Raw genomic sequence first — 27,459 nt, 5'->3', positions numbered from 1 at the left:
GAGGTGTCTCCTCACAGCACACTCAGCCCGTCCTCGGCCACCAGCTGTGCGCATGCGTGCTAGGCCGCTGCTCAGTCTCGGCATAGGGAGGGCTGGAGAGCTTGGCCTGGGCCTGAGCCGGGGCTTCCTCGGCCTCACACAGTGCAGAGGGCGACAGGAGAGCGCCAATCGTCTTCCCTGGTTGTGGTATGGAGCCCTGAGCTCGGAGCTTGTCTGCTGAGGCCTTGTACTGGGGAGGGAGGAGGATCGCTGCTGCCATCATGGCTCAGGAGAAAATGGAGCTGGACGTGGAGATCCCCAGCGATGGTAGCCTGAGGAGGTCCAATAGTGCCCCCCATATTAACGGGCTCAGGTGAGGCTGGGGGTGCCGGTGGAGGGGGGGCTGTGTATTGTATGGCGTATCAAAAATCGGGTGACTGGGTGATTTGTTCAGGATGGAGACAACCTGTGGATTTCCAGCAGGGAAGGAGCTGCAGAACTCAGCATACATAGTGCCTGCTGGTATTTGTAGTTCTTCAGAGCCTGTCCTGCTGAATATCTTCTAATATAGGGCTGCTGGCCATTGTCTTCCGGACTTCCCAGATCCTGGAGGTTTGTCCCTGGAAGGATCCCAGAGATTGGCTTTGTTTTGGATTGTTTCATGTAATTGTGACCTTCCATTCCTATCCTCATGGCTTGGTGTATTACTGGACAGAAGGAGATCTGATTGGTGGACAAGGAGTGATGGTGGGTCCTGGAAAATGTGCATTTTATGAAAAACACATTGCATTTTTACTGTCGTTTTTTATGCTTTAAAACTAAATGCAGCACATAATGTGTTTTCCATGAAATTGTCCCCTAGGGAAAATTTACAGGTGACTCAAAAGGTGAACTTAATGTGCAATGTGTTTTTTGGGGCGTCCTCATAGATTTCAATGGAAGGTGCGTTATTTTTTTTATATATTTCAATCAGGGTACGGCAGGTGTTGCAGGACTTTTAAAAAGTGTACAGATGTAAACGTTTAGGCTGCATTCACATCTCAGCATTTTCAATCGCTGGCAGATTTTCCGGGATCTCACAGCGCCTAGTGTTTTTTTTTTTTTGGGCAACAATATTTACGTGATTGCAGTGCGATTTATCGCAGAAGAACCGCACTGCGATTTTAGGTGCCATTCAAACGAATGGCCTCTCAAATGTGCTTTCTGCGATTTGCCATTCACACCTAGGCACTTTGAAATGGTGGCAAATCTGCCCGCAATTCAAACTGCCCAGATATGAATACAGCGTCAGTGTTTGGACAGTACTAGTTTTCATGCGCTGTGAAGGTGCATTCTAGCGTGTTAACAGGGCCTTAGGCTGGGTTCACATCTGTGTGGTGTGCTTAATGTGTTTTTTTGCAGCCGTTTTTTTTTATTTTTATGTGTTTTTTTTTTTTTTTTTTTTTTTTGTAGGAGTAGACTGGTTGCTAAACACAAATCCCTACCCTAAATGCATGTACATGCGTTGATGCAATTTCATTGAAGTCTGTGGAGGCAAAAATGCACAATCCTGCGTGTTTAAAAAAAAAAAAAAGATGCGAATGGGACCCATAGAAAATTGTGTTAAATGGATTGTATTAATGGTAAATAGATTTATTTATTTTTTCTCTCTTCAGCATACACCCTAAAAGCATAGATGTAAACCTAGCCTAAATAGGTTCCTTTAAAGTGGTTGTAAACCCACTATTTTGACTTTTACCTGCAGGTAAGCCTATAATAAGGCTTACCTGTAGGTAAGGAGAATATCTCCTAAACCTGCACGGTTTAGGAGATATTCCCCTCGCAATGCGGGCGGCGCATGCGCAGGGGGAAATCCACGGCGATAGGACCGGCATCCGCCGGACCCTGCCGATTTTAAATCTCACGCGCGGGAGTGACGTCATCGCCGCTCCAGCCAATCGCAGCGCTGGAGCGGCGATACCCGGTAGACACGCCGGAGCAAGATGACATCCTGCTCGGCGTGGACCAGGTAAGTGGTGTTCACCTCGTTCCGAGGTAAGTATTTCATAATCGGCTAGTATGCGGTGCATACTAGCCGATTATGCCTTTTGCCTTGCAGGTTTAAAAAAAAAAAAAAAAAAAGTTTATGCGGTTTTACAACCGCTTTAAGCTAGTGCATTGTTGGTTCACTTAACTTTTTCTTCAGGTTCCCTTCTAAATGTTTGTTTTCCTTGTCTGAATTTCTCACTTCCTGTTCCTCCTCAGTAAGATGTTCTGGCTGACTAACCCCCAGCCAGAACGACTCGAATGATGGGGGCAAGCTTACTGAGGAGAAACAGGAAGTGGGAAATTCAGACAAAGAAAACAATTTTTTCGAAGGGAAATAGAAGGAAAAGGTAAGTGAACCAACAATGCACTAGCTTAAAGGAACCTATTTAGAAAATGAACCTTTACAACCCCTTTAAATGGGCACGCTTTAGTTGTTGTCCCATGAGACATTGTAAGACTGACAGGTATGATTAGACTTGTAGGTTCACCAGAGTTGAAGTGCCCAAGGTTGCCTACTCCAGTTTTAAAGGATGAACACCTTTGGAACATGTTACACGTTCATCGTTTTTTAGGGTGTAAAATGTAACATTTTCCAGCATCTACACCCAGCTTGGCACTCCCCTATCCCCCAGTGTGTCAGTGGAGGGGGGATCCTCTCTCTGCACCTGTTGTCACAATTTGAACACAGCGTGGCAATTTGGGGCTCCGCCCCCACACGGTTGTGCCATTTATTCAGTTTCCTCTGGTAGTTCATTGATTCTTCTTACTCAGGTAACTGCCGATAAGATGCACAGGCAGACTGCTATCCTGAGATTCTGCAGGAGCCTGAGTTTGCACACAAGATCTGCTGATTGCGGGTGCAATGTTCTGCAGGCTACTTAGGAAAAAAATAAATAAAGGAACTTTTACCTGCAAAAAAAATGCATTTGCTTTAAAAGATGAACTTGGCTTTTTGATAATTTTTTTGCCGCTTACCTGCACTGAGCCTCTGTATTTCAGGACAAGGTTTCTGTGGTCTACCCCTTTCTTGGTCTATGCAGTACACTAATGCCGCGTACACATGACTGTTTTTCATGACGTGAAAAATGCCAAAATTTGTCATTAAAAACAATCGTGTGTAGGCTCCAGAGCATTTTTCTCAACGTGAAAAATGGCCATTAAAAATTTAGAACGTGCTCTATTTTTTCGCGTCGTCGTTGGGTAGGTCTGCCATACTGTTCTAATATGCTGTGCATTATGGCATAATCCACCTGGCGGGCTTTAAAAAAGAAAACAAAAATTATAGCAGACTTTACTTTTGCTTTTAAAGTCTTATTTTTTTTCTCTCTTAAAAATAACAAACATGTTATTCTTGCCTGCTCTGTGCAGTAGTTTTGCACAGAGCTGTCCAGATCCTCCTCTTCTCGGGTCCACCTTGGGCACTCCTGGCCCTGCCCTCCTGTTGAGTAACCCCACGTCAAACCGCTTGCTATGAGGGTACCCAAGACGAGCCGCAGCTCCGTGTGTCTCTCCTCATTGGCTCGCTGACTTTGATCGACAGCGGTGGGAGCAAATGGTGCTTTGCTGCTGTCTCAGCCAATGAGCAGGGAGAATCCGGACTACAGTCTCTCGTGCAACATCGCTGGATTGGAATGGAGCTCAGATAAGTATTGTGGGGGCTGCTGCACACAGAAGTTTTTTTATCTTAAAGCGGAGCTCCACCAAGAAAAAAATAAATGCTGCAAAAAAATTAAAAAAACATACCTGAAGTGCCTGTTGATAGGCAGTCCTAATCTGCCACTTCCTGGTCCGCGGTCTGTCTTCTTTCTTCTCTTCCTCGCGCTGCCTCTTGGGAAATGGGGGAGCGGTGTCTTCTGGGACCTTGTGTGTGTCCCAGGAGACATCGCCCATTCACGTCATGCCGCACGGCTCACGCATGCGCAGTAGGGAATCAGGAGGTGAAGCCGCAAGACTTCTCTTCCTGATCCCCTCACCGAGGATGGCGGCGGAGCAGCCGAGACCCGAGCGATTGCTCGGCTTCGGCTGCTGTCATCATGGACACCCTGGACAGGTAAGTGTCCTTATTAAGTCAGCAGCTACAGTGTTAGTAGCTGCTGACTTTAATTTTTTTTTTTTTTTTTTTTTAAATCGGACCTCCTCTTTTTAAGAAATTAAGATAAAAAAAAAAAAAAAAAACTTCTGACTTTACAACCACTTTATTTGAACGAGCTGAAGTTAGAAGCTGATTGGTTACCGTGCATTACAGCTCCAGAGACGACTAGCTTTTTTTAAAGCTTGACAATGCCACCCCCTGTATTTTTCTTAGTACAGGATTCCTTCAAATGTCTTCTGTGTCTGATTTTAGTGACCTATGTACTGTTGATAAATATAACATTATTTTCTAACTGCTGCTTGTTCATTGTTTGCAGCGATCACTCACCAGTGTTCCAAACCTATGCAGTAAGGGCACGCAGAAACAGCACCACTGTGGTGAACCGCCAGAACCTGGTAAGTGTACACGGGGACCCAGAAGATCATTTAAAGGGGTTGTAAAGACAAAAATATTTTCCTCTTAAACTAAAGTCTGACAGGAGCTGATAAAGTAAAAAGTAATGTTTTGCATTATAACTAGTTTGATACCTGTTGAAATTGAGCCGTTTTATTCACCTCCGTCACTTCTGAATCATTATTCTCACTGACTTCCTGGTGTGCGGTGCGCATTCATTCTTGCTACATCACGACCTAATGGGAACTACAGTTCCCATTAGGCTTAGCCTCCATGCCTGTGAGGGATAAGAGAGCATCTTCACACAGGGCTGTAGTCATAGGGAGGGGGTGAGCACATTCTGCTTTCCACCATGCAAAACTTCTCAGATGCTGGTGGAAAGCAAGAAGAGGAGAGACAGGAAATGGCATTTTCAAGCCTGGATTCATGTATTTTGGAGGTCAAAAGGAAAAACGAGGTAAGTGATATTTAAATGCTCTTGCTTACAGCAATCAATTGATCTAATAAAAAATGAACCTTTAGTGTTCCTTTAAAGGGAACTAAACCACCAGACAAATTTCAAAGTTTGTCAGCGCTTTCCTCGGTCTCTGCTTCAAACTTTTCCTGGTCCTTTTCTGGTTTCAGCATCTTGATTATCTGGTTTCAGATGTTGTAACCTCTGTTCATGCACAACTCTGTGTACACGTGCAGAACAAAGTGGTGATGGGGAGTAAAGTGTGAAAGAAAAGCTATATAGTCTCTTATCTCCTAAAAAAAAAAAAAAAAAAAAAAAAAAAGCCTACCTGTCGGCACTTTTAGAAAAAAATTATTACTTTACTTTTTTAGATTCTATTTTCAATTGTGCTGTGCAGGTTTGGAGCAGTACAATTTGTGGCTAACACTAGAGCTGCACAATTCTGGCTAAAATGGGAATCACAATTTTTTTTGCTTGGAATAAAGATCACGATTCTCACGGCGTAACATCTTTCACATTTCATTAATGTTTTCAAATGCGGCATCTTAAATGCAGAGTCAACTCGGTCTACATGTTGCATTTAACCTTTATCTTTTAGATTTATATATAAGGAAAAAAATGTAACTGAGCATGGTTAGTCATATCAGGGGATCTGTATGTTGAGAAAACTTTCCATGAATGTCACTTTATGGAGCGTAGTATTGAGTTCATTCGTTTTTAAAGGGACCCAGCCACCACTAACAAAACTAAAGTATTTTAATGCATACTTGGCCAACTGCTAACTTTTGCTTGTTTCCAGTGTGTTTAAGAAATACATAACCTCAAGATGCTTATAGAGTTGCACCGATACTAGGCATTTTGCACAGGTAATCTACTCGTGCAAATGGCTCGATATCTAAAACCGATACCTTTTGCGGTGCAGTTCAAGCCTTTACAAAATGAATGGGCTCAAATCAAACTGCTAAAAAAGGCATGTGATTTAAACAGGAATGTGGTGCGATTTATTTTTTATTTATTTTTTATTTTTTTTCCTGTTGAATCGCATGCAGGTTTCTGCGCTGCTTCTGTGTGAACTTAGGCTGAACTCAATATGACAAACCTGGGTTCACACAGGACCGGTGCAGGAAATGGCATGCAATTCAGACAGGAATTGCACCTCATTCCTGTTTAAATCATGTGCGATTTGAGCCCATTAATTTTGTAATTGCAAAGGTATCGGTGAGTACTTGTGTACAAGTATCTGTGCTCGTACTTCCCGGTTAAAACAAAAAGTATCTGTGCAACCCTCGATACTTATGCATCTGGCACACTTATGGGTGTATTGGATATCTGTTGTTTGGCTGTGCTTCCATTCGCTGGCCCCTGCATTACTACTGTATCCTGTAGTGTCATAGGAGTTTGCTGGAGACCCGCAGAATGCAGACGGGGACCAGGAATCTGACAGATTCTGTAGACTCAGTATCTCTTGAGTACATCAGAAAGGTAGTGCAAGCAAGTATAGGTTCTCTTTAACACTGCAGCCATCACTTTATTACATGTTCTCATTAGTACTTTCATTTTGCATGCAACTAACCATGTACATCTTTTCTGTACAGGTACCATCTTCCTCCCCTGTGCGAATACCAAGCAGCAGACTTTATCAGCTGAAAAGGGTAGGAATTTTTGATCTATACGTTTACTTTGTTTTACAGTATTGGTGTGCACACAGACATGATAGGAGGAATACTAATGTCATATCAATGTTAATATTAAATAAACATTGATTAACAGATTTATGGTGACTTCATGCAGTTTCCAGTGTGTGCGTGCGCGCTCTGCATTTTGTAGCCGTTCTTAACTTGAAGCCAAAAAAAATAATGATTATATTGTAGCCTACCAATTTTAGATGTGGTGGCTGCATTCTTTGTTTCTGCCAGTAAGTCTGATTTATAACAGACCAAGCTGTTTAGCAAAAGTGTTCGACTTGGAACAAACCATTTAACACTGACAGAGGTACTTGCAACAATCGGCCCCTATACAATTCTGTAAAAAATTGTTGCTGTAACTGCTTAAAATGTGTGGGCTGGAGTTTGGCTTTAATTTGTTAGTCCAGTCCATCTAAATCAGCTAGTGCATTTAACACTACTTTCCACACAGTGGAGTCAATGCTGATGTTCAAAGGTGGCTCCTTCATCCAGAGTGGAGTCACTCAAAGACAAAAAGGGGTACTTTTCCTGAAACTGGAGAGTGTAAAATCTGTGCAGCTGTGCATGGTAGCCAACAAACCTGGAATCTGATTGGTTTCTATACAGAAGCTGCACCAGAGTTTTAGTAAATCGGTGTGCTACTGGCCAGATCAACTGGTGAAAATGGCCTTGAGCCCAGGTTCACACTGGGTACGATTTGGTACGATTTCACATGTCAAATCGCATCTCAAATCGGCGGCAATTGTCGGCAATGGCACTGTCCTAATCGGTGCGATGCCGCATCTGCGGCGCTGCACCGATTTCAAAAAGTAGTTCCTGTACTACTTTTTGCGATTTCGGGCTGCGATTTACATTGAACCCTGCACAGATGTCTCTTAAATCGCAGCCGCAAAATCGCTGTTTTACCGCGATTTTGAATTCGCAGCAGTGTGAACCTAGCCTAAAGTGTGACTAAACCCACAACTGTAAAATCATTCTGTATATGCAGTAAAGCATGCTTGTTGGGGCCAAATTATGAAAGCCTATGGTTGCGCTGCTTTCAATCCATCCAGTGTAGTCGATCAACGGCCAGGCTGAGCAGCGAAGAGGATGTCGGGGACGAGCGTGGGACTTTCGAGGGGTCAGGTAAGTATACGGTAACTAACGCGGGGGGGGGCAGGGGCGGTATTGTCGGATGTTTTTTCACCTTAATGCATAGGATGCTTAGAGGTGAAAAAACATTTACCTTTACAACCCCTTTAAGCAGGATGTTTTTCTCAGGACTTTGTGTCCTGAAAATGTTGTGGTCCCCCCCCCCCCCTCCCCCAGTCGCTTAGGGTAATGGTAGTTGTATATTGGTGAACATTTTTTACTAAAACCTTTTGTAGCTCTGTACTGCTTGGACCTTTAAAAGGAGGTGATAGGCCTTGAAAGCTTGTCCTAAAAATTTAGCTCTTTAAAAACTAAGAAATCGATCACGGCTGTGTAGTCCTCTAACCTAACTTTCCTTTTGATAGGAGCTTTTGCTAAATGCTTGAAAAGCTTATTTTGCATTTTTGTGCTTCTGTACTTTTCAAAAGTGCACCAGATGTTTGTAGTGTAAAGAATATCTAGTCTGGGCAATCTTAAACAATGAGTGTTCTTTCTTTCCTAATCCTCTGCATTATTCTAATTATAGTGTGACAGACGGCAGTTGGATTTCAAATTTTAGGGATGTTCTTTAGCTAGGAACTTATTTAACAGTTTTTAAAAAAAGTTACCTTCCTGGAACGCTGGAATTGCCAGCTGTCAAATTTGCTTGCGTCCTCAACCAAACTGTCAAACCATCAAATGGCTGCTGTCATAACTGATCCCATGTGCAGCACCATGGCAGTTGCAGATCAAACAGAAGCAGTTTCCTTGGCTGTAAAGAATAAAGATGGTTTAATTCCACTTTAGAGCCCTTTCACACTGAACCGCTCATGGCGTCGGCCTGTTTACGCAGCAATTTGTTTTTCAGTAAACTAAAAAAAATCTCAAGTTACATTTCAAGCACTTTTGAGGATAGACCAACTTGCTATGGCCTTTTAAGCTAGACTTGAATAGTTTTATCCCGCCACAACAATTTCTTGGGCTGTTGTATCGGACTAATTGTTGAAAGGCAGTTTAGGTCACTTTGTCTGGCTGGTATGCTATAACCACAAGGTTCTGAGGCACAAATCAATAATATTATTTTGTCTTTTCAAAGGAGGAGGGAGTGGATCTGATGAATCGAGAGACCGCACGTGAAAGGTAAGAATATATTCATTTACTGTGCCTCCCCATTACCGTGTAAAAAAGAGTCTAAAGCAAAAACCAAAAATATAATCTAGAAGTTTACAAGTTCTTAGATGGTCAAGGCTGCATTAGTTTTATTTTTTGGGGGTTTTTCCAACAATTTTCACCTTGTGAAACCTGCCAGTAACACATTCTAGGGTGGCAGCACGCCAATGTACTGTATCTATGGCGGAGCAGCACCAACCCCTCCCCCTCTCCTTGGCTCCATAACATATGGAGATGTGTTCTGTAGTTAAGGTTTAAAATTAGCAAGACTGGTATAACTTCCCAAGCAATGAAATCTCAAGCAGTGTTAAGGACACAGATTTTTATCAGAATCAACATTATTTCTGTATTTGCAGAATTTTTTTAATGAGTCACACCTATGGAAAGATGTGCATGTAGTAATCGGCTTAATCAAGCTAATCTTAATAGAATTGGTAAGGTAGGTTTGGCATGCACACACATGGTTTTCTTAGACTGCAAGGTGTCTGTTCTAGCTCTATACAGGTTTGAATTTTATTAGTGATATTTTGTTTGGTTATTGTGTGGCCTTTTCTAATTATAGAACAGTGATTCAGTTCCACTAATTTACTTTTAATGTTTTCAGGGAAGTGCAAACTGCAATGCAAATGAGTATTTCCTGGGAGGAAAGCTTCAGCCTGGTAAGTAGTTGCTTATTATCTGTTTTAATGCACACAGATTAAAAAAAAGTTTAATATAAAACCTTATAAACCAGTGAACGTGACAGTTACTCCTGATGAATCAGTTACTGTAATTTAAAACGCATGCACCAGGGAATACACCTGCAGTAAATGTTTGAATATTACACCCCCCCCCCCCCCCAAATGATTTATTTGTTCTGGGTATTAAAAGTGAACCTATTACTTTATAGCAGTAAAGCTAATCTAGAGCCTTTAGGGCTCATTCACACTAGTGCGGTGACTGGTGTTTTCTTGCATCAGTTCAATGCCAGTCACTGCAAGGACACACAGAAAATGCTGCAACAGAGCCCCTGGGAGATGAGCAGTGTGGGGAGGAAAAAATACATTGTGTATGCGTTTTTCTGCAACAGACCAGAGCTTACCTAAAAGCGCCATACACTTCCTGTTTGTACGCCCCACAGCTGAGCTGTGGTGCATAGAAATGAATGAAATGTCACACACAACACTGCTACCATCACCTTCAAGTTATAGCGCCCTGCTTTTTATTGTGCAGGCCAATGTGCATGGGCCCTTTAAAGTCAGGCAGCTGAATACCTTTTGGAGCCTCCCCTACCTTTTGAAAGATGCCTCTCTTCATACTATATATATATATATATATATATATATATATATAATAATTTTTTTTGTTTTTTTTTTTTTTTGTTAAAGATCTGGAACATTGTGTTGAGGGATGGGGAGGTGTCCAAAACTTACGAGTGTGTGTGAATTTACAGAATGTGACTGCTTACTTCTGGAAGGATGGCGTTGAACTGAACTTTCCCAACCTTGCTATTTGCGACCAGCCAGCAAGGCCATCCCCAAATTTAATACGAAATGATGAAGGATGGAGCATCAGTGTAAACACAACATCTCCCCGTCCTTCCCCTGACATATCACTGATCGTCTGTTCCCTGTCATCGGGAACAGCGATCAGTGATGTGTCAAGCCACGCCCCCTAACAGTTAGAAGCTCTCCCTAAGTCACACTTAACACCTTTAGCACCCCCTACAGGTTAACCCCTTTACTGCCAGTGTCATTTTTACAGTAATCAGTGAATTTTTGTAGCACTGATCGTTGGAAAAATGACAATGGTGCCAAAAGTGTCCAATGTGTCCTCCATAATGTCGCCAGTCACGATAAAAATCGCTGATTGGCGCCATTACTAGTAAAAAAGAAATAATAAAAATGCCATAAAACTATCCCATATTTTGTAGACGCTATAACTTTTGCGCAAACCGATTTAATAAACACTTATTGCGTTTTTGTTTACCAAAATAATGTAGAAGAATACGTATCGGCCAAAACTGAGGAAAAAAAAGTTGTTGTTTTTTCTATTTTTTGGGGATATTTTATTATAGCAAAAAATTAAAAACCTCAGAGGTGATCAAATGCCACCAAAAGAAGGCTCTATTTGTGGGGAAAAAAAAGACGGAAATTTTGTTTGGGAGCCACGTCGCACGCCCGAACAAGTGATTATTTTCCTTATCTCAAATTTGAGATTTACATAATCAAAACCCCTTACTTTTGGACTCTCACAATGTTCTAAAGCAGGGGTGTTAAACTCAGTTTCATCATGGGCCGCATCGGCATTATGATTGTCCTCAAAAGGACCGGTTGTATCTGTAAGATTAGACGTCCAACGCATGCCCTCCCCTTACATTAGATGGTGAGCCATCCCACCATCAGAAGTTGAGTCCCCCCCCCCCCCCCCATTCTCCCTTACATCACAGTGCACCCCCCTTTCCTTATGCTGCTGCTCAGAAGAAGCTGGATGCATTGCTTGAAAGCAGAAAGTAAGGGTCTGGAGGAGGACCAGAGGAAGGCTGTAGCTCTCCTGCAGCTGTAGGAGGGGTAAGGGGGCCACATGAAATGGCCTGGAGGGCCACATGAAATGGCCTGGAGGGCCGGATTCGGCCCGTGGGCCTTGCGTTTGACTCCTGTGTTCTAGAGGAAAACTATAACTACAAGCAGGCCCTCTCCCAGTGACATTTTAATTTGGCATGCTAAAACAACCAAAAACAAACCGGCATGCTCATTTTACATAGAACCTCTCGTTGCCTGGATGTTTGATTGATCATGGCTTTAGCACCTTTGTATTCACTGGCCTACAACAAGTATATAGTTCAGGAGTTGTGATTGTTTAGGGTCAGTGACTCAGGGGATAGTATGGGGGCAATGTACAGGCAGCCACCGTTTCCAGGTGAAGGTTTCAAATATATGGACTTTTTTTTTCGTTTCAGCTTTTTTGTTGAGGCTGCGGTTGATATTGTTTTGGTATTTGCTCAAGTAAATCTTTCTTCTGCTTCTTGTGAGCCTAAAACACTTTCTTTTTACAGAGTGATAATGATATTGACAAGCTTGATAAACCTTCATCCCCAAAACGTGTTGACTTTGCTCCAGTGTCACCAGCCCCTTCGCCTACAAGAGGAATAGGAAAGGTAGTGTTTTTTTTTTTTTTTCTGCTTGTGGTCTTGTTTAGGCTAGTGCAAAAAGTAGGGAAAGATTTGATGGTGATTTATTGTAGTGAAATGAGGCACGAGATTAAATCTGTTTTCCCTGTGTTACTACGTGTTCTCCTAAAGTCATTGTGCTCTTCCCTGCTTTATAATAATCTGCTTTTTTTTTTCTGGTATTCAGATTACATTTGCTACTTTTTTATTTATTTTATTTGAGCATATGAAGACAAGTTTGTTTCGCATGGAACCATGAAAAGTCCTCAGCACGTATAGTGTACAAGGGGGGGGGGGGACTGTTCCAAATGATCGTTGTAACCGCACAAACATTCGTTAAAAAAAATCTACCAAATAGCTGGATGTGTGTGTAATAACACTATGCAGTAAGAAAATTCTATTCTGATGGCTTCAGGGTTCTTAAATAGAAGAATGCAGTATCCATCGTAAGGTAGATGATGAAAAGGTTCTTTCAAGGTACATCTATAACCCCTGGACATATTCCTGCAGGTTTAGCTATTGAGCTCTCCTGGTCCACCCCATGGACAAATTTCTCCCAACACTGAATATGCAAAAGCAAATTCGAATGCCTTTCCAGCAATCAATTAGTTGGCCAATTTTATTATTCCGATTAACTGATCTGGTAATAACCTTAAAGTGCAGTTTCTAATTTAGTTAAAGCGAAGTTCCACCCAAAAGTGGAACTTCTGCTTTAAGCACTTGTGATCCCCCCTGACATGCCACATTTGGCATGTCATTTTTTTGGGGGAGCGGGTACCTAGTTTTCACAGGTACCTAGCTCCCACTTCCGTTCAAGGCACCGTGACGCAGAGCGGAAGTCCCCCTCCCTCCAACCTTCTGGGACAGGTCCCAGGAGATTGCCTGCTCATTTATAAACATGCAGCATGACCCGTGCATTCACAGTGCACACCCAGCTACATGGCCACAAGCTGTCATAGCCAGGTGCCCACACTTGCAATGCCAGCGCTGCACAGAGGGAGAGGAGCGAGGCTTCGGGTGGCCTCATCGCTGGATCGTGGGACAAGCGAGTGTCTGTTAAAACTTGTAGCTGCTGACTTTTAATAAACACAGAAATGGATGGAAGTCTGCTTTAATATGTAAAGTATAAAGAGGCAATTAATTCTTAAATATCTCTGCAGTGGTAAATATAAATGACCAACTATATGGTTAGGCAGCAAAATCTCTAATCCATTCTGAGAATAACAGACAGAAGAGATATACAGGCATACCCCGCTTTAAGTACACTCACTTTACATACACTCGCGAGTAAGGACATACCCATGAGTGTATGTAAAGTGCCTTACAAGTACTGTACAGACATTTTGCAGCCGCAGTAGAAGGAGCTGAAGCTCAGAGAGCATACCCCACCCTGTTCCAGTGTGCCCCTGACACATCCACTACAGCCCCTGAGACCTCAACTACAGCTCCTGACACCCCCACTACAGTCCCTGACCCCCCACTACACCCTAGAAGTGAAAAAAGTTATTGTTTCACTTTAAGTACATTTTCGTTTTACATACATGCTCTGGTCCCACTGTGTACTTAAAAGTGGGGTATGCCTGTACTGTATATACTATTAGAGTCGGTTCACACACAGTCGGCACGACTTTGGGGGGCGACTCGGCAAGGCGATCTCAAGACGACTTGGGAGGCAAATTGCAAAATTACTTCTGTATTGAAGTCAATGTAAGTCACCCCCAAAGTCGTACAGGAACCTTTTTCTAAGTCGGAGCAACTTTCGTCGCTCCTATTGGAACGGTTCCATTGAATAGAGCGGGCCGCGACTTGTCAGGCGGCTGAATCGCCTGACAGGTCATCCCTGTGTGAACCGGCTCTAAGAGGTTGAATCTGGTAAATATCAGATTTGGATCAAATTTTTTATTTAAAGAAAAATTTAAATTAGACTGTTTTGCTGATTTTCAGACAACACTGTACAATATTATATGCTGGCCATACAAAAACAATGTCTTCATTTTAATTTTAAGAACGTTCATTCGACTTTTCTAATCATTAGTGTTGGTCAAATCGACGTTCTTTTTACGACCACAGTGATGGGGAAAATGCGAAGGAGCAGAATAGAAAAATTCTTGGTCAATGACCATGTTAAATGAGCTGTAGTGCATTTCTGCAAAAAACGCATAGGTGTGAACCAGGCCTAAGACCTGTAGTAGTAGTAGTAGTAGTAGTAGTAGTAGTAGTAGCAGCAGCAGCAGCATGTTGTGTGTTTTTATTTATTTTTTATTTTTTTATCATCTGTCATAATGGGGTTAAACAAAAACCTAAAATTTAGCCCTTTTTATAGTACAAAGAGGAGACAATTGCTACTATAAGGGGCTGATTTATACTGTGAAACATTGAAAGTAATAATTTGTATAGAATAATAATTGCGACCAGAAGTAGGATATATGGGCATTATAACTAGAAGTCAGATATGAAGGGTGAAAGGGAGATATAAATATTTTATATTAAAGTAGTAAAAGCTGAGAAAATTATGTAATTATTACGCCTTTTATATTGTCTCCAGTCTGCTCTGCGTTCAGATGCTGATCTTCCTGCACAGAGTATTTTTTTTTAAGTACATTTTATTTTTTTTATTTTTTTTAAACCACAAATATTACTACTTTGTGCAAGTATGGTATGTGGTTTTGCACAGAGCAGCCCCGATTCTGCTCTTCTAGGGTGCCCCCACCAACTCTCCTGCCTTCAAAGTGCCCCCATAGCAAGCTGCAAAGTATAATATAAAGTGCCCCTATAGCAAGGTAAAAAAACTTTTGACTTTAGAACTGCTCACTTCTTCCCCAGGACTACATGTTCCATGAGGCATTGCTCTTAAAACATTGCATAAGTTCTCAGGCATTTACTGACATGTATGGATGGTGTACTGAGCTGTATGTGTGCTGCACTGTGTCTTCTCACATGTATGGACGATGTACTGAGCTGTATGTGTGCTGCACTGTATTTTCTGATTATGTAAACAAACAATGCATTCTGTATACAGGTCAACTAATAGGCTGGCTGATTAATCGATTATGAAAATAGTTGTCAACTATTTTAATAATCGATTGTTGATTAGTTGTTTTGACGCTACATCATGTGGTCTTTTCCCATAGGGCACATGTACTTTTACGAATGCAATATAAACCAAAGGAGTTATCAGGGCTGACGGCCTTTAAGAACAGGCTGAGCGGTAGTATAATACTCCTACATGACTAAAAGTGTGAATTTCTTTAGTACAGGTTAACAGATTAGGATGTTGATGAAAACTGTAAGCTGTAACAATGTTGCCACCCCTCCTGATATAAAAAATCTCCTAGGTGTTAAAGATAAGTGCTTGTACTGATCAAAGGACATTCTTTTGTTTTGTCACCCACAGCAATGTTTCTCGCCTTCTTTACAAATGTGTTTGAGCAGTAATGGCTTGCCTCCAAGCCCTATACCTAGTCCCACAAGACGATTTACCACGTAAGTATTATATTTTAAGACTCTACATTGTTTCTTTTATTTGTACTTTGCTGTGAATGTGATGAAAGGGAAACCTAAATATGTTGTCCAACAGACTGAAAACATAGCTTGATTGCTATGGGCAGTAGCTCCATAGATTTGGCTTTTCAGGGGTAAGGCAGGCCATATACAGTTTGATTCTCAGCCAGTTTAGCAGGCCAAGATTCAAACCACGGTATGTGCAGGCTGAATGTACTTAAGTTGATCGATCAACTTTGGTGCAACCAGCCTGCTGAATTTTACATGCGATGGCAGCTGGTATGTATTTTCCTGTCACCACTGTTGGTGGGCAAAATTTATCTTTTGCAACCTGTCGTTGCAGGAAAGAAATTCGCTCCATGTATGGCCTGCATAATCCTTTCTACAGGCTATATTAGCCACTTCAGATCCACTCTATAGCCGAAAAATGGATGTCCTCCTGTTCTCGAGCAGCCTGCATGCCCCCTGCAGCTGAGCATTCCTAGGAAGGGGGTTCTCCTGTCCTCCTTCCTCTCCCTCTGTCACCTCTTCTCTTCCTTCCCTTGCGGGTCTCGCTGTGACCGGGGCATACCTGTGGGGGTGTCCAGGCCCACTCTGTGTTTTTTTTTTTTTTTTTTCTTGGAAGCCTCCACCGTGGCCGCCTTGTCCACATCGCGGCATTTGGGCGCCATTTTGGCAGCGGCATTTTTTCTATAGCCTATGGTTATCATTGGAATTACCATTGACGGCCATTGTGCTGTGGCGCAGGTCTGTATTGCGGGCGGCCATTTTTTTGTGGTCCGCTCCCTTTTTCTCGGAGGCGTTTGGGAGTGGATTTTGGCCTCTAGTGCTGGACTCAGTTTCCTCAGACACAAGCTGTGTGTGTGTGTGTGTGTGTAAGGAGAGTGGGCAGCGGTGCTGAACAGGTCCTGGCTGGGTGGTGTGTCCCTTGGGTAAACCACTCGGTCTGTGCAGCATAGGAGGGTGGAAGTTTTTTTTTTATTGAAGTATCTTAACTGAATACCCTAAGGGCTGTCAGTGGGCAACATGGAGTCAGTGGCTGACCTTTCTTCCCCCAAACATTCCTGAGGCAGCAACCGGTGCCAATGCACCTGCGGTTCCCATGGATACTCTGTTGGCAGTCCTGGAGTCATTTGTTGCCATTTGTTGATCAGTGGACCTCCCTGCTCTCTGACCATCCGACCAGTGGGTCTGCGAGGTGGTCACTTCGGGGTACAAGATCAAGTTTCTTTCTTGTCCACCAACAGATTTTTCCCTCAAATCTTCCTCTCCTTCTCCTGTCAACCATCAGGTGGGAACAAGGAGCTCAGCTGCGCCGTCGGAGGTCGCTCGCATCCTGCGGTGGGCGGAAAGGAGCGTGCCGGCTCTCTCGGCTTTTTACATTCTGTAAGGAGAAAACTGGCAGGCGGACTACCTAAGTCGCCAGATGCTGGATCAAGGGGACTGATTGTTGCATCCGGAGGTGTTTCAACTCATTTGCCGGAGGTGGGGCACGCCGGACGTGGATCTCCTGGCTTCTCGACTCAATCGCTAGGTGTCAAGGTTGGTGGCCAGGTCCAGAGATCCCTGGGCAGACGCGTTGGTGGCCCCGAGGGGTCAGTATCAGCAAATTTTATACCTTTCCTCCTTTGAAGTTGCTTCCTCGTCTGCTCCGCAGAGTGGAGACCGAGGGAATCCCGGTGATCCTTATTGCTCCAGATTTTCCCCGGCGTCCCTGGTACGCCGACCTTGTGCGCCTGGTGGCGGCTGCCAATGCGGGAGGACCTTCTGTCTCAAGGTCCCATACTTCATCCTGCTTTACAGTCGCTGGCTTTAACGGCATGGCTATTGAAAGCCAGGTACTAAGGGACCGAGGTCTGTCGGATTCGGTCATCTCAACCATGCTAAGGGTGCGAAAGTCATACTCTCGGAAGATCTACCATCGCACTTGCAAGGCCTACATCTCCTTGTGCGAGGAGATGCAGTGGCGTCCACAAGCATATTCAGTTTCCAGGGTCCTGCTGTTTTTACAGCGTGGAGTGGATCAGAAACTTGCCTTAAGGGACAGATTTCAGCCTTGGCTGTTTTCTTTCAACGACCCTTGGCGACCCATTCACTGGTGGGTACGTTTGTGCAAGAGGTTCGACATATGATCCCACACCCCCCCCCCCCCCAATTAGACCACCGCTTCCTCCATGGGATTTGAATCTGGTGCTCTCGGCTCGTTAGGAGCCTCCTTTTGAGAACACCAGAGATATTCCTCTCGACGCTATCTCTTTCTGGTGGCAATTGCATCTATCAGACGGGTTTCTGAGTTGGCGGCCTTGTCTTGCAGGTCACCTTACTTGGTACTTCATAAGGATAAAGCGGTGCTACGCTCACAGCCGCCTTTTCTTCCGAAGGTGGTTTCAGCTTTTCACCTAAATGAGGACATTGTACTTCCTTCTTTGTGTCCTCAGCCGTCGCATCCCAAAGAGGCTGCGTTGCATACCTTAGACGTGGTACATGCCTTGCGGGTGTACTTGGCTGCTATGGCTCCGTTCTGGAGGTGGGACTCGCTGTTTGTGGGAGTATCTGGTCCACAGAAGGGCCTGACGGTCTCGTCGGCCACCATTTCTTGGTGGATCAGGCAGACAGTCATCCAGGCCTACGCCCTTAAAGGGGTTGTAAAGGAAACATTTTTTCACCCCTAAATAACTTCCTTAACCTTAGTGCAGTCCTCCTTCACTTACCTCATCCTTCGATTTTGCTTTTAAATGTCCTTATTTCTTCTGAGAAATCCTTACTTCCTGTTCTGTCTGTAACTACACGCAGTAATGCGATGCTATCTCCCTGGTGTGGAGAAAGCCTCTTGAGGGGGCGAGCAGGAGGGTCAGGACGCCCACTAACACACAGGTCCTTTCTCTATCTGCAAAATAGAGAGCGTCCTGACCCTCCTGCTCGCTTTCTCCACACCAGGGGAAAAGCCTTGCATTACTGCGTGTAGTTAGACAGAAGAACAGGAAGTAAGGATTTCTCAGAAGAAAGAAGGACATTTTAAAAGCAAAATTGAAGGATGAGTAAGTGAAGGAGGACTGCACTTGGGTAAAGGAAGCTATTAAGGAAAAAAAACTTTACCTTTACAACCCCTTGAAGGGGCGGGCCCCTCCCTTTTCTGTCACGGCGCATTCAATCAGGGCTATTGGTGCCTCCTGGGCTTTCCGACATCAAGCATCTGTCTCACAAGTGTGTAAGGCGGCGACTTGGTTGTCTGTCCACACCTTTTCCAAATTTTACAAGGTTGATGTGAGTGCATCTTCAGATGCTTCCTTCGGCCGCAAGGTTTTGCAGGCGGCTGTTTAAAGTTGCAACTCCTCCGTTGAGAAGCTCTGTTTGTTTGGGGTGAAGATTGTTTGATTGCTGTTCCCACCCCTTTGTTTTTTGACACTGCTTGGGGACGTCCCACAAGTCAAGATTTAAGGAGGCTGTGTCCATCCATGGAAGATGAGAATAAATAGAATTTTTTTTGTTTACAGACACACCACCCACCCCTCCTTTAAGTTTGTACTGCTTTTTACGAACTGAGCTGCTGACTGCAGGACGCAGGGTTATGTTTGGAGGGACCGCCCCCTGGGCGGGGCTGTTCAACTCTGTTAAAGTAACATGTATTTAATACCTAACATGTTCTGCCTAGTCCTCTCCTATAGAACAGGAACATAGCCCACAAGTCAAGATTTAAGGAAGCTGTGTCCGTCCATGGACGACAGAGAAAAGGATTTTAAAAATCCTATTTTTCTCCTCACACTGATAGCGTAAGGAGAAAAAAAATGGCCGATCACCGGTGGCTGTCAGAGGGACATCAGTCCCGATGCAGGAGAGCAGCTGCCTGCTCATCTCTGCCACCTGCCAGTGAATAACAGTGCTGCCACCCATCAGTGACCACCAGAGCTGCCTTATCTGTGCCGCCTTATCTGTGCCCACCAGTGCAGCCTTGTCAGCGCATATCAATGTAGGAGAAAAAATACCTGTTTGCAAAATTTTATACCAAACTATAAAACATGATTTTTTTTTTCACAATTTTCCATTTTTTTTTTTTTTTTTTGTTTTAGCAAAAAATAAAAACCCCAGCAGTGATTAAATACCACCAAAAGAAAGCTCTATTTGTGTGAAAAAAACTGATAAAAATGTCATTTTGGGTACAGCGTTTTATGACCGCGCAATTATCATTCAAAGTGCATCAGCGCTGAAAATTGGTCTGGGCAGGAAAGATGGTTTAAGTGTCCAGTAAGGAAGTGGTTAATCGACCTTTCTCGGAATTGGGTGCACAATGGAGACTATGAAATAAGTGTACAGTAATGCTCCATTCACACTTGTACAAATTCAAAGTTGCGCCAACTTTGGAGTGCAACTTGGATACAACTTTGGCTTTGACCAGTGATAATGGACAACTGTTGCACTGTATAACATTCAGGTATGAGTTTCATGCAACTTTTGAAGGTTAACATTGAATTCTATGGTCCTCAAGTTGCATGAAAGTCGGACCAAGGTAGTGCATATGAACTACTTTGAAGTTGCTGCAACTTTAGGTCTCACACATGATTGGTTATTATTGCGAAAACATGGGGAACGACTTGTCATGTGAGTCCCAGTCGGACTTTCACTGTTTGCGTAAGGCAGTGGTTTCTCAACTGCAGTCCTCAAGGTGCCCGAACAGGTCATGTTTTCAGGATTTCCCTCAGATGAAACGACTGGTAATTACTAAGGCAGTGAAACTGATCAAATCACCTGTGCAAAATAATAGCCTGAAAACATGACCTGTTGGGGCGCCTTGAGGACTAGAGTTGAGAAACACTAGCGTAAGGTATGGAACATGCACTATCGCTGGAAATAACACGCTTTGCATAGTTCATACACTTGAATGCTAATAGGTATTGAAATATGGGCACTCTGACATCTTATGGAGCCTTTAATCTATGCTTGATAGCCGAGATGTATTTACCTCACTATACCAGGGAACCTTACTAGCTAGTATGTCAACGGACATTATATTTTCAGGAGGATCTATCTATAAGCCTTGAGTTTCCTAGCCCTTGTCTGAATTGGTTGTTTGTGTATCATCACTGGTGTGTTTAAAAGGGTCAGCTTTCCTTCATGGGGGGGCATGAGTTATTTTCGCAAGGGTGTGTTTTTTTAGTTTTTCTAAAGCCTAAATGTATTACCTTTTTATTCCAGGTCAGGTTCATGACAAACTCTTGGCACCAATATGTTATCTAATTAGATTGTTTACAAATGTTTTTTTTCCCTTCATTAGCAGGAGGAGTCAGAGCCCAATCAACTGCATTCGCCCGAGTGCACTTGGCCCCATAAAAAGAAAAGGTAAGGTATATTATGGATTTAACCATGTTATTAGCTTGTGCAAGTCTTACAGAATGCATGACAGATATTACTATGGTGTACCTGTTGGTGGGGCATCAGTGTATCTAGTTCATGCGAAAGCAAACTGATATATGGAGTCATCAGGGCTGCCAGTTGTTAAGTACAAACTGAGCGGTAGTATATTACTCCTACATTTGTTTGTTCTTTCTGTAATTCCAAAGGAAAGACCAGCACATGCTGAGAAATGTTATGTACAAGTCCAAAACCTAAATTGTTCCTAGTTTAAACCAAATACTAACTACATTTTATTTGTTTTTAGTTGAAATGGAACTTGAAAACCATCCAAAAAGGCTGTTTCAAGGAACTACAACCATACTATCCCCTGACGTTGCTCATCTATCTGATTACAGTTGGTAAGATTACATTCTAGCTATCTAGTATTGTTGGGGAGGGGAACTCGGCAACAGTTCCAGAGTTCAGTGGTGGGGTGGACCATGGAAATTAAAGGATTGATTTCAGAATTATGTGCAAGAGGTCCAATGTCGGGGCAAATTTCCAAAAGGTGACCTGTTTTGCAGTTAAGACGCACAACATTGTGTGGACTTGGTGGTGTCAGCCCTATACAGATTTATTTTGCCTGCTCTCCTATTTACAAAACATAAAGTCTAGTCATTCTGTAGTTCAGAATAAGAAATAGGAGGGCTAATTACTGAGCAATACATGGGACATGTTGTTTTGTGTACTCCTCGAACATTTAGAACACAATTCTTACAATGGTATTGCACAGAGTGGTTACATGTGGAAATTGCCTTTTTAATAGGAAATCTGCAAACTCTGACATGACATTTGTCACGTCAGAGCTGCTGATCCTACCTATTAGCACTTTCAGAATGAGGTCGGCAATGGCATCTTGGAGTTTTGTCCATGAGACATTGCAAGACTGACAGGTATGAGATTTGTAGTTTCGCCAGAGTTGAAGTGCCGTGGTTGCCTACCCCAGTTTTAAAGTAAATGTAAAGGTTTTTTATTTTTTTCCATTAAAAATAACAAACCTGTCATACTTGCCTGCTGTTGCCGTGGATTTGCACAGAACAGCCCGGATCCTCCTCTTCTCGGGTGCCTCTTCTGTGCTCCTGGCCCATCCCTCCTGTTGAGTGCCCCCCCACCAGCAAGCAGCTTGCTATAGGGGCACCCGAGCCAACTCACAGCTCCCTGTGTCCATTCAGACATGTAGCTGCGGCCTGGACCCCCCCATCTCTCGATTGGCTGGCTGGCTTACTGACTTTGACAGCAGCGAAAGCTATTGGCACCGCTGCTGTGTCAGCCAATCATGAGAGAGATTCTCGGGCGACAGGGATGGAGCTCAGGTAAATATTAGGGAGGCTGCTGCACAGAGAAGGCTTTTTATCTTGGAGGAACTGCAGTCTGCTCTACATTATGAGTAATAAAAACATCTTTGCCATTCTGAAGCCTCCCTCCAACCACTTTGCAGATAATATATACATACTGTGATTCTGCAGCTTTCATTGGGCCTCGTATGACTCATCCCCCCCCCTCCCTTCCTGGTAAAATCTCCCGAGAGAGAGCTGTGCATGATGTCCTAAGCCTAAGCTAATGACCAGACAAACGGGAAATAAAATGTTTTACGAGCCAAAGTTAAAACAACAATTGCAGGAGATTTAATAGATGGAAAGTTGAAAAAATGTCTAAGGGCCAGTTCACACCAGATGCAGTTCCATGTGCTTTTTTTTTTTTTTTTCTGCACAAAATGCATGCACAGTGTTTTCCATGTATTCTAATGGCTCTAGTTCACACCATGCAGTCAGTTTCCGATCAGTTTCTGCACCAGAAACTGACTGCATGGTGTGAACTAGAGCCATTGGAATACATGGAAAACACTGCTGCATTTTTAGTGCAGAAAAAATGCACACAAAACTGTATAGAACTGCGTCTGGTGTGATGTGAACTGGCTCTAAAGGTCCGCTTTAATGAATAGCATGCATTGAGATAAACCTTCTGACTTTACAATGCCTTTTAAAGGATAAGTTTGGACCATCTTGCATGTTTCACAAGTTTTTAGGGTGGAACATATGTAACCTGTTCTAGCATCTGCACCCTACATGGTGATATGCAAAAAAAAACAACATAATTTTCATGCAACGCTTTTGACAACATTTGTTGCTAAATGCCATGCCCTCAGCTGATAATTGGTTTTCGCCATTGTGGTGCAACATTTGCATAATGCACATCTGTATTGGAGCCAAGCTCTACTTGTGCATTTTTGTTGGTAAGGAAAGCATGGCAATGAGGAGTTCTAAGGAATGTATTAATAGGATGGTGAGAAAATGCAGGCAGTATTGCTACTTCAGCTGTTGTACTGGACAGCAAGTTGATTAACTCTTTTCCTCCATTTCCAGCCTTTCTTCAGACCTTGATAGCAGCAGCAGCATTGGCTTCCCCGACACGACGCCTAAAGATGGTTGTGTGACTGACTCACCTGTGGCTTGTTCAAACTCCAGCTCTTCATTCATATCATTAGATGATCTTTCTCCAAAGTGAAGGTCCTAGCACAGGTTGTTTGGAGACTGCATGGCGGAGTACAAAGCAAAGTGATCTACTCTTCAAGCCCTGTCCTTGTGTGTGTATTCACTTTTTTTTTTTTTTTTTATAATTATTATGTATATAAAAAATGCCCCTTCCTGTGTGGACTGTTACAGAAAAGAAAGTAGGGGGCTGTATATTTTATGTACAGAATAGTATGTACAGTATGTGTACATATTGCCTGTATCTTCCAGGTCTTTGACTTTTTTTTTTTGTCTTTGCTATTATTTAGTGTTTATTTATTTTAAAATGTAAAGTATGTGAGGTCTGTAACCATGGTCTAAGAATGTACTCAAAGTGCTTGGTTACAGATTTTGACCAGCGTTGACTGTCGTTGGTGTTTTTTTTTGTCCGCTTGATAAGATTTTTACATTCATTTGAAATTGACAAATTGAATTGGTTCTGTCCTGTCAGGTTACTGTCCATGTCCTCCAATGTTTCTGCATGTTATGTGTTTTTATTTTTTTTTATTTTTTCTGGGCACTTTTTTTTTTGTTTTTTTTTTTTGACTGTTCTCACTTTACCATCTATGTAATTGTATAAACACATGCTTAGTCCCATGGTAGTTTGCAGGCCATTCCAACCAACTTTTTTTTTTTTTTTAAACTTGTTTGGATGCCTTGGTCTAGCTGGTTGTTTTTTGCAATATAAATCTGGCTGTGATCTTCTGAAAATTGCAGTGTTTGTTTATGCTGTGCATATGGCAGGCTGTTCTATTCCTTTCTACCTTCCTCACTCGATATTCGTTGTTTCCCAGTTTCAGGTGACCAAAGGATAGAAATTGGTTGGTTGAAGGTGCATCTTTTCCAATAGTTTCGGTCATGTGGTTACTGAGAACTAGGAAACTGATAAAACTGTTTGGTTTTCCATCCAACTTTCAAAGTGCAGCAACTCTTCACACAATAGTGTAGTTTAAAGACAGATCCACAGGACAATCTGGAAAAAAGACTGAATATACTTGACTTTCCAGCAGGCTGTGTATTAAAATGGCTGCAGCTTTGCTATTCTACAGTTGCAGCATTTATTCCACATTTTGGGTGTACAGAATATCTGCTACCTCACTGCAAGCTGTAGTTAATACCACTGGCTCCGTACCTCACTACAGGACCCACAAGAGAACCCACTGAGCGGGCAAACAGTTATTCCACCAATCCAGTGGGACTAGTACATGTAGTGGCCAGGAGCAGTAAGTAGCTTTTCAACACAAGGTCCACTGGAAAGATAGGTATTCACTCTTATTTCACAGGCTGTCTTGTATTTATGTTTAGAAGTGACCCTTTTGGTGACCGGGTGCCTTTGGGGTTGATTGAATAAAACTGGAGAGTACATAATCCTGGTGCAACTGTGCATAGTAGTCAATCAGCTTCTATCTTCAGCTTGCTCAATTAAGCTGGTTTCAATGAAGAGCTGCACCAGATTTTGTGTTGTTTTAGTAAATCAAACCCTTTTAAAGCTTGGTTGTGACTTGCGACGCAACTTTGCTATGCGACCTTCTGTCCACTTGAGTACTACCTTTGATAGAAGTCACCTTGAAACAGTACCTTTTCTAAAGTCGGAGCGACTTCATTAGTGCTAGTTAGGACAGCTCTCATTGACTAACATTGAATTTGACATGTCATGCGACTTGGGTCTTACAAGTTAGATCCCAAGTCGCAGCAATGTGAGCCGAGCCTTAGTCCGGATGGTATTGGGATTTAGAGACCAGGTAGCCAGATGCACAAGATAACTAATCAAATGAGAAATAATTGCTCCTTGCCATGTCTGTCATGTTTGGCTAGTATTTTTAACTTTTACTAGCAAAGGTGTGCCTGTTCCAGAATGAAAAATGATTATGTTCTTACAAATGTGTAAAATTTTACAAAATTAAAACAGCCTATTTATTTTTAATAAATCTTGGTTTCATGGCAAATCAAGTTTAAAGTATTACCAAAATAAAAAATGTGACCTAGATTTATTACCTGCTAATCCAGCAAGTCTGTGTTTTTTTTTTTTTTTTTAACAGCCCAAACTATTTAACTGTAGTAGGGGGTGCTTACAATGATCAGCTTTTATTCAGTTATGTAAAACCTTTAGGGGGAAAATGCTTTTTCTGTAACTTCTTTAGTGTTTGCTGGAGTTACGCTTTACATTGTTCGTCGCTAATTCTACTAGTCCATCCAACACCACCCTCTCCGGTGGCTATGCTGCGCCTCCATAGATGCAGTGCAAGAGAGAATGTAGCCACCCTAAGACGGGAGATGTTCCTGGATGATTACCAGGTGAAAATAAAGGGATACACGCATGACAAAAAAAAACTGAATGCAGCTGCCACCCCCCCCCCCCTATAATTTGAAATATACAATACGTTACATTTTTTTGTTTGTTTTTTGGATTAGTTGCACTAACATACATAGCTTGGCTAAGGATAAATTAGGTGATATTTCTAAAGTTATCCTTGCCTGGAAGTAGTAAAATGCTGCCACTTTCCTTCCCCATGAGTGCTTATAGCACCACTACCTTTACAATTACCTACCATTACAATCAGTGGGGCAGACCTGGCATTCTAACAAGCAGCAACATAAACTGGGGGAGATTGTTGTAGGAACTGTGCAGTGCTTGGTTCACACACATGCAAATTTGATGCAAGTTTTCCCACATCCAGTTGACATGACAGGCAAGTGTGACTGATTCACACACTTCTGGAGCGGCCACGGCATGGATTGAAAAAGGGTTTGGTGTGTGTTTGGGTCCTGTTCAGGTGCAAATTCAGACTTGAATCGCACCTGAACCAGTGTAAAGAATACACTGGACCCCAGGCACGCAGCCGCACATGTGTGAACCCGGCCTAAGTCTGCAAAAGTAGATATGATTTGACACTAAGGGGGAGATTAACTTAAACTGGTGCAGCTGTGCATAGTAACCAATCGGCCTTCTAATATAACCTGATGACCTGTAACTGCACCAGATTGTGTACCAGTTTTAGTAAATCTCCCCCACAGTCTGCTTTTGTCAATCTCCATACAAAGTCTTCATTCTGGCTTTAGCCCCCGGTCACAATGGTGTGACTTGTCGTGCGATTTGACAGATCCAAATTGCATGACAAGCCGCACCCTATTGTCAGCAATGGAACTGTTCAAATAAGTGCAACACCAACTTTACGGTGCCTTACCGATTTGAAAAAAGTTCATGCACTATTTTTGCTGATTTTAGGTGTGACTTGCATAGCGATCTGTACATGAAATCGCACAGATGTCAATCAAGTGGCACCTGAGGTTGCACTGATATGTGGCTTTGAAATCTTGTGATTTCAAGGAAAGTCGCATATTGCAAAGTCTGATTTGGTGTGAGCAAAGGCTTAAGCAGAACTTTGGAGGAATATTTTAAAATACTTATTAACTACTGTGTTCATTGGGATAATGCCATGCTTTTGAAAATGCAGCTTATATAAATACTTGAATCTGGCATTTATAGTGGCTGTAATTTCCCTGTACAGCAGCACTTGCACTGGACTAGGCCATTAAAGCTGAACTCCAGTCTTGCACAGTTATATAGGCTCCTCCCCTGAAATTGCTTACTCTGGTTTTGTTGCTGACCGATGGTGTGCATTACATACTGCCGCAAGTCAGATTGAGCCTTCCTTCGTTTTATATATATATATATATATATATATATATATATATATATATATATATATATATATATATATATATATATATATATATATATATATATATATATATATATATATATATATATATATATATATCCCTGCTGGAGAATGTCCAGAATTCTCTTGCTCTTTCCTCCTCAACCTCGCTGTTCCTGGCCCACCCCTTTTTTGTTTTCGTTTTTTCAATCAGGAAGTCTCTGCATCACATGTGGGTGAAATCTAGGGCAGACTGCATGCAAATAAAGTCTCCTTAGAAACTCCCATTCCTCCAAACTGAACTGACATCAGTCAGTCAAGGCATTTTTTGTGTTTACT

At 42.6% G+C, this 27,459-nt stretch overlaps 1 protein-coding gene and 2 non-coding genes across 4 annotated transcripts; all 3 read left to right on the top strand.

Moving 5' to 3' along the window:
* The first annotated feature begins 65 nt into the window (after nucleotides 1–65).
* LOC120913632 (PPP2R1A-PPP2R2A-interacting phosphatase regulator 1-like) lies at nucleotides 66–25,464 on the top strand. Of its 2 annotated transcripts, XM_040323733.1 has the most exons (10): nucleotides 68–352; nucleotides 4,416–4,494; nucleotides 6,542–6,598; nucleotides 8,838–8,881; nucleotides 9,516–9,570; nucleotides 11,946–12,047; nucleotides 15,454–15,542; nucleotides 20,830–20,894; nucleotides 21,214–21,307; nucleotides 23,312–25,464. In XM_040323733.1, exons 1-10 carry the CDS (start codon nucleotides 261–263, stop codon nucleotides 23,451–23,453), a joined length of 819 nt encoding a protein of 272 aa, XP_040179667.1. In that variant the 5' UTR covers nucleotides 68–260; the 3' UTR covers nucleotides 23,454–25,464. The 2 variants fall into 2 exon arrangements, with proteins under 2 accessions (XP_040179668.1, XP_040179667.1); XM_040323734.1 differs by lacking the exon at nucleotides 11,946–12,047 and having other exon boundaries at nucleotides 66–352.
* Nucleotides 15,165–15,289, top strand: LOC120914833. The gene has a single exon (XR_005743838.1). It is a non-coding gene; the product is annotated as a small nucleolar RNA U109 (small nucleolar RNA).
* On the top strand, nucleotides 20,948–21,090 carry LOC120914832. Its single transcript, XR_005743837.1, has one exon. It is a non-coding gene; the product is annotated as a small nucleolar RNA U109 (small nucleolar RNA).
* Nucleotides 25,465–27,459: the final 1,995 nt, after the last annotated feature.

Source organism: Rana temporaria, chromosome 9 (genome assembly GCF_905171775.1).
Source record: "Rana temporaria chromosome 9, aRanTem1.1, whole genome shotgun sequence".
Taxonomy (NCBI): domain Eukaryota; kingdom Metazoa; phylum Chordata; class Amphibia; order Anura; family Ranidae; genus Rana; species Rana temporaria.
Note: the sequence above shows the minus strand (reverse complement) of the source record. Positions and strands in the feature narration are given on the sequence as shown.

Bases quoted from the DNA above. Each gene is read 5' to 3' on its own strand.
- LOC120913632 (XM_040323733.1), top strand. From the start codon at position 261: ATGGCTCAGGAGAAAATGGAGCTGGACGTGGAGATCCCCAGCGATGGT. The intron at 6,599-8,837 runs GTAGGAATTTTT...GTCTTTTCAAAG, and splicing joins GACTTTATCAGCTGAAAAGG to GAGGAGGGAGTGGATCTGAT. The intron at 9,571-11,945 runs GTAAGTAGTTGC...TTCTTTTTACAG, and splicing joins GGGAGGAAAGCTTCAGCCTG to AGTGATAATGATATTGACAA.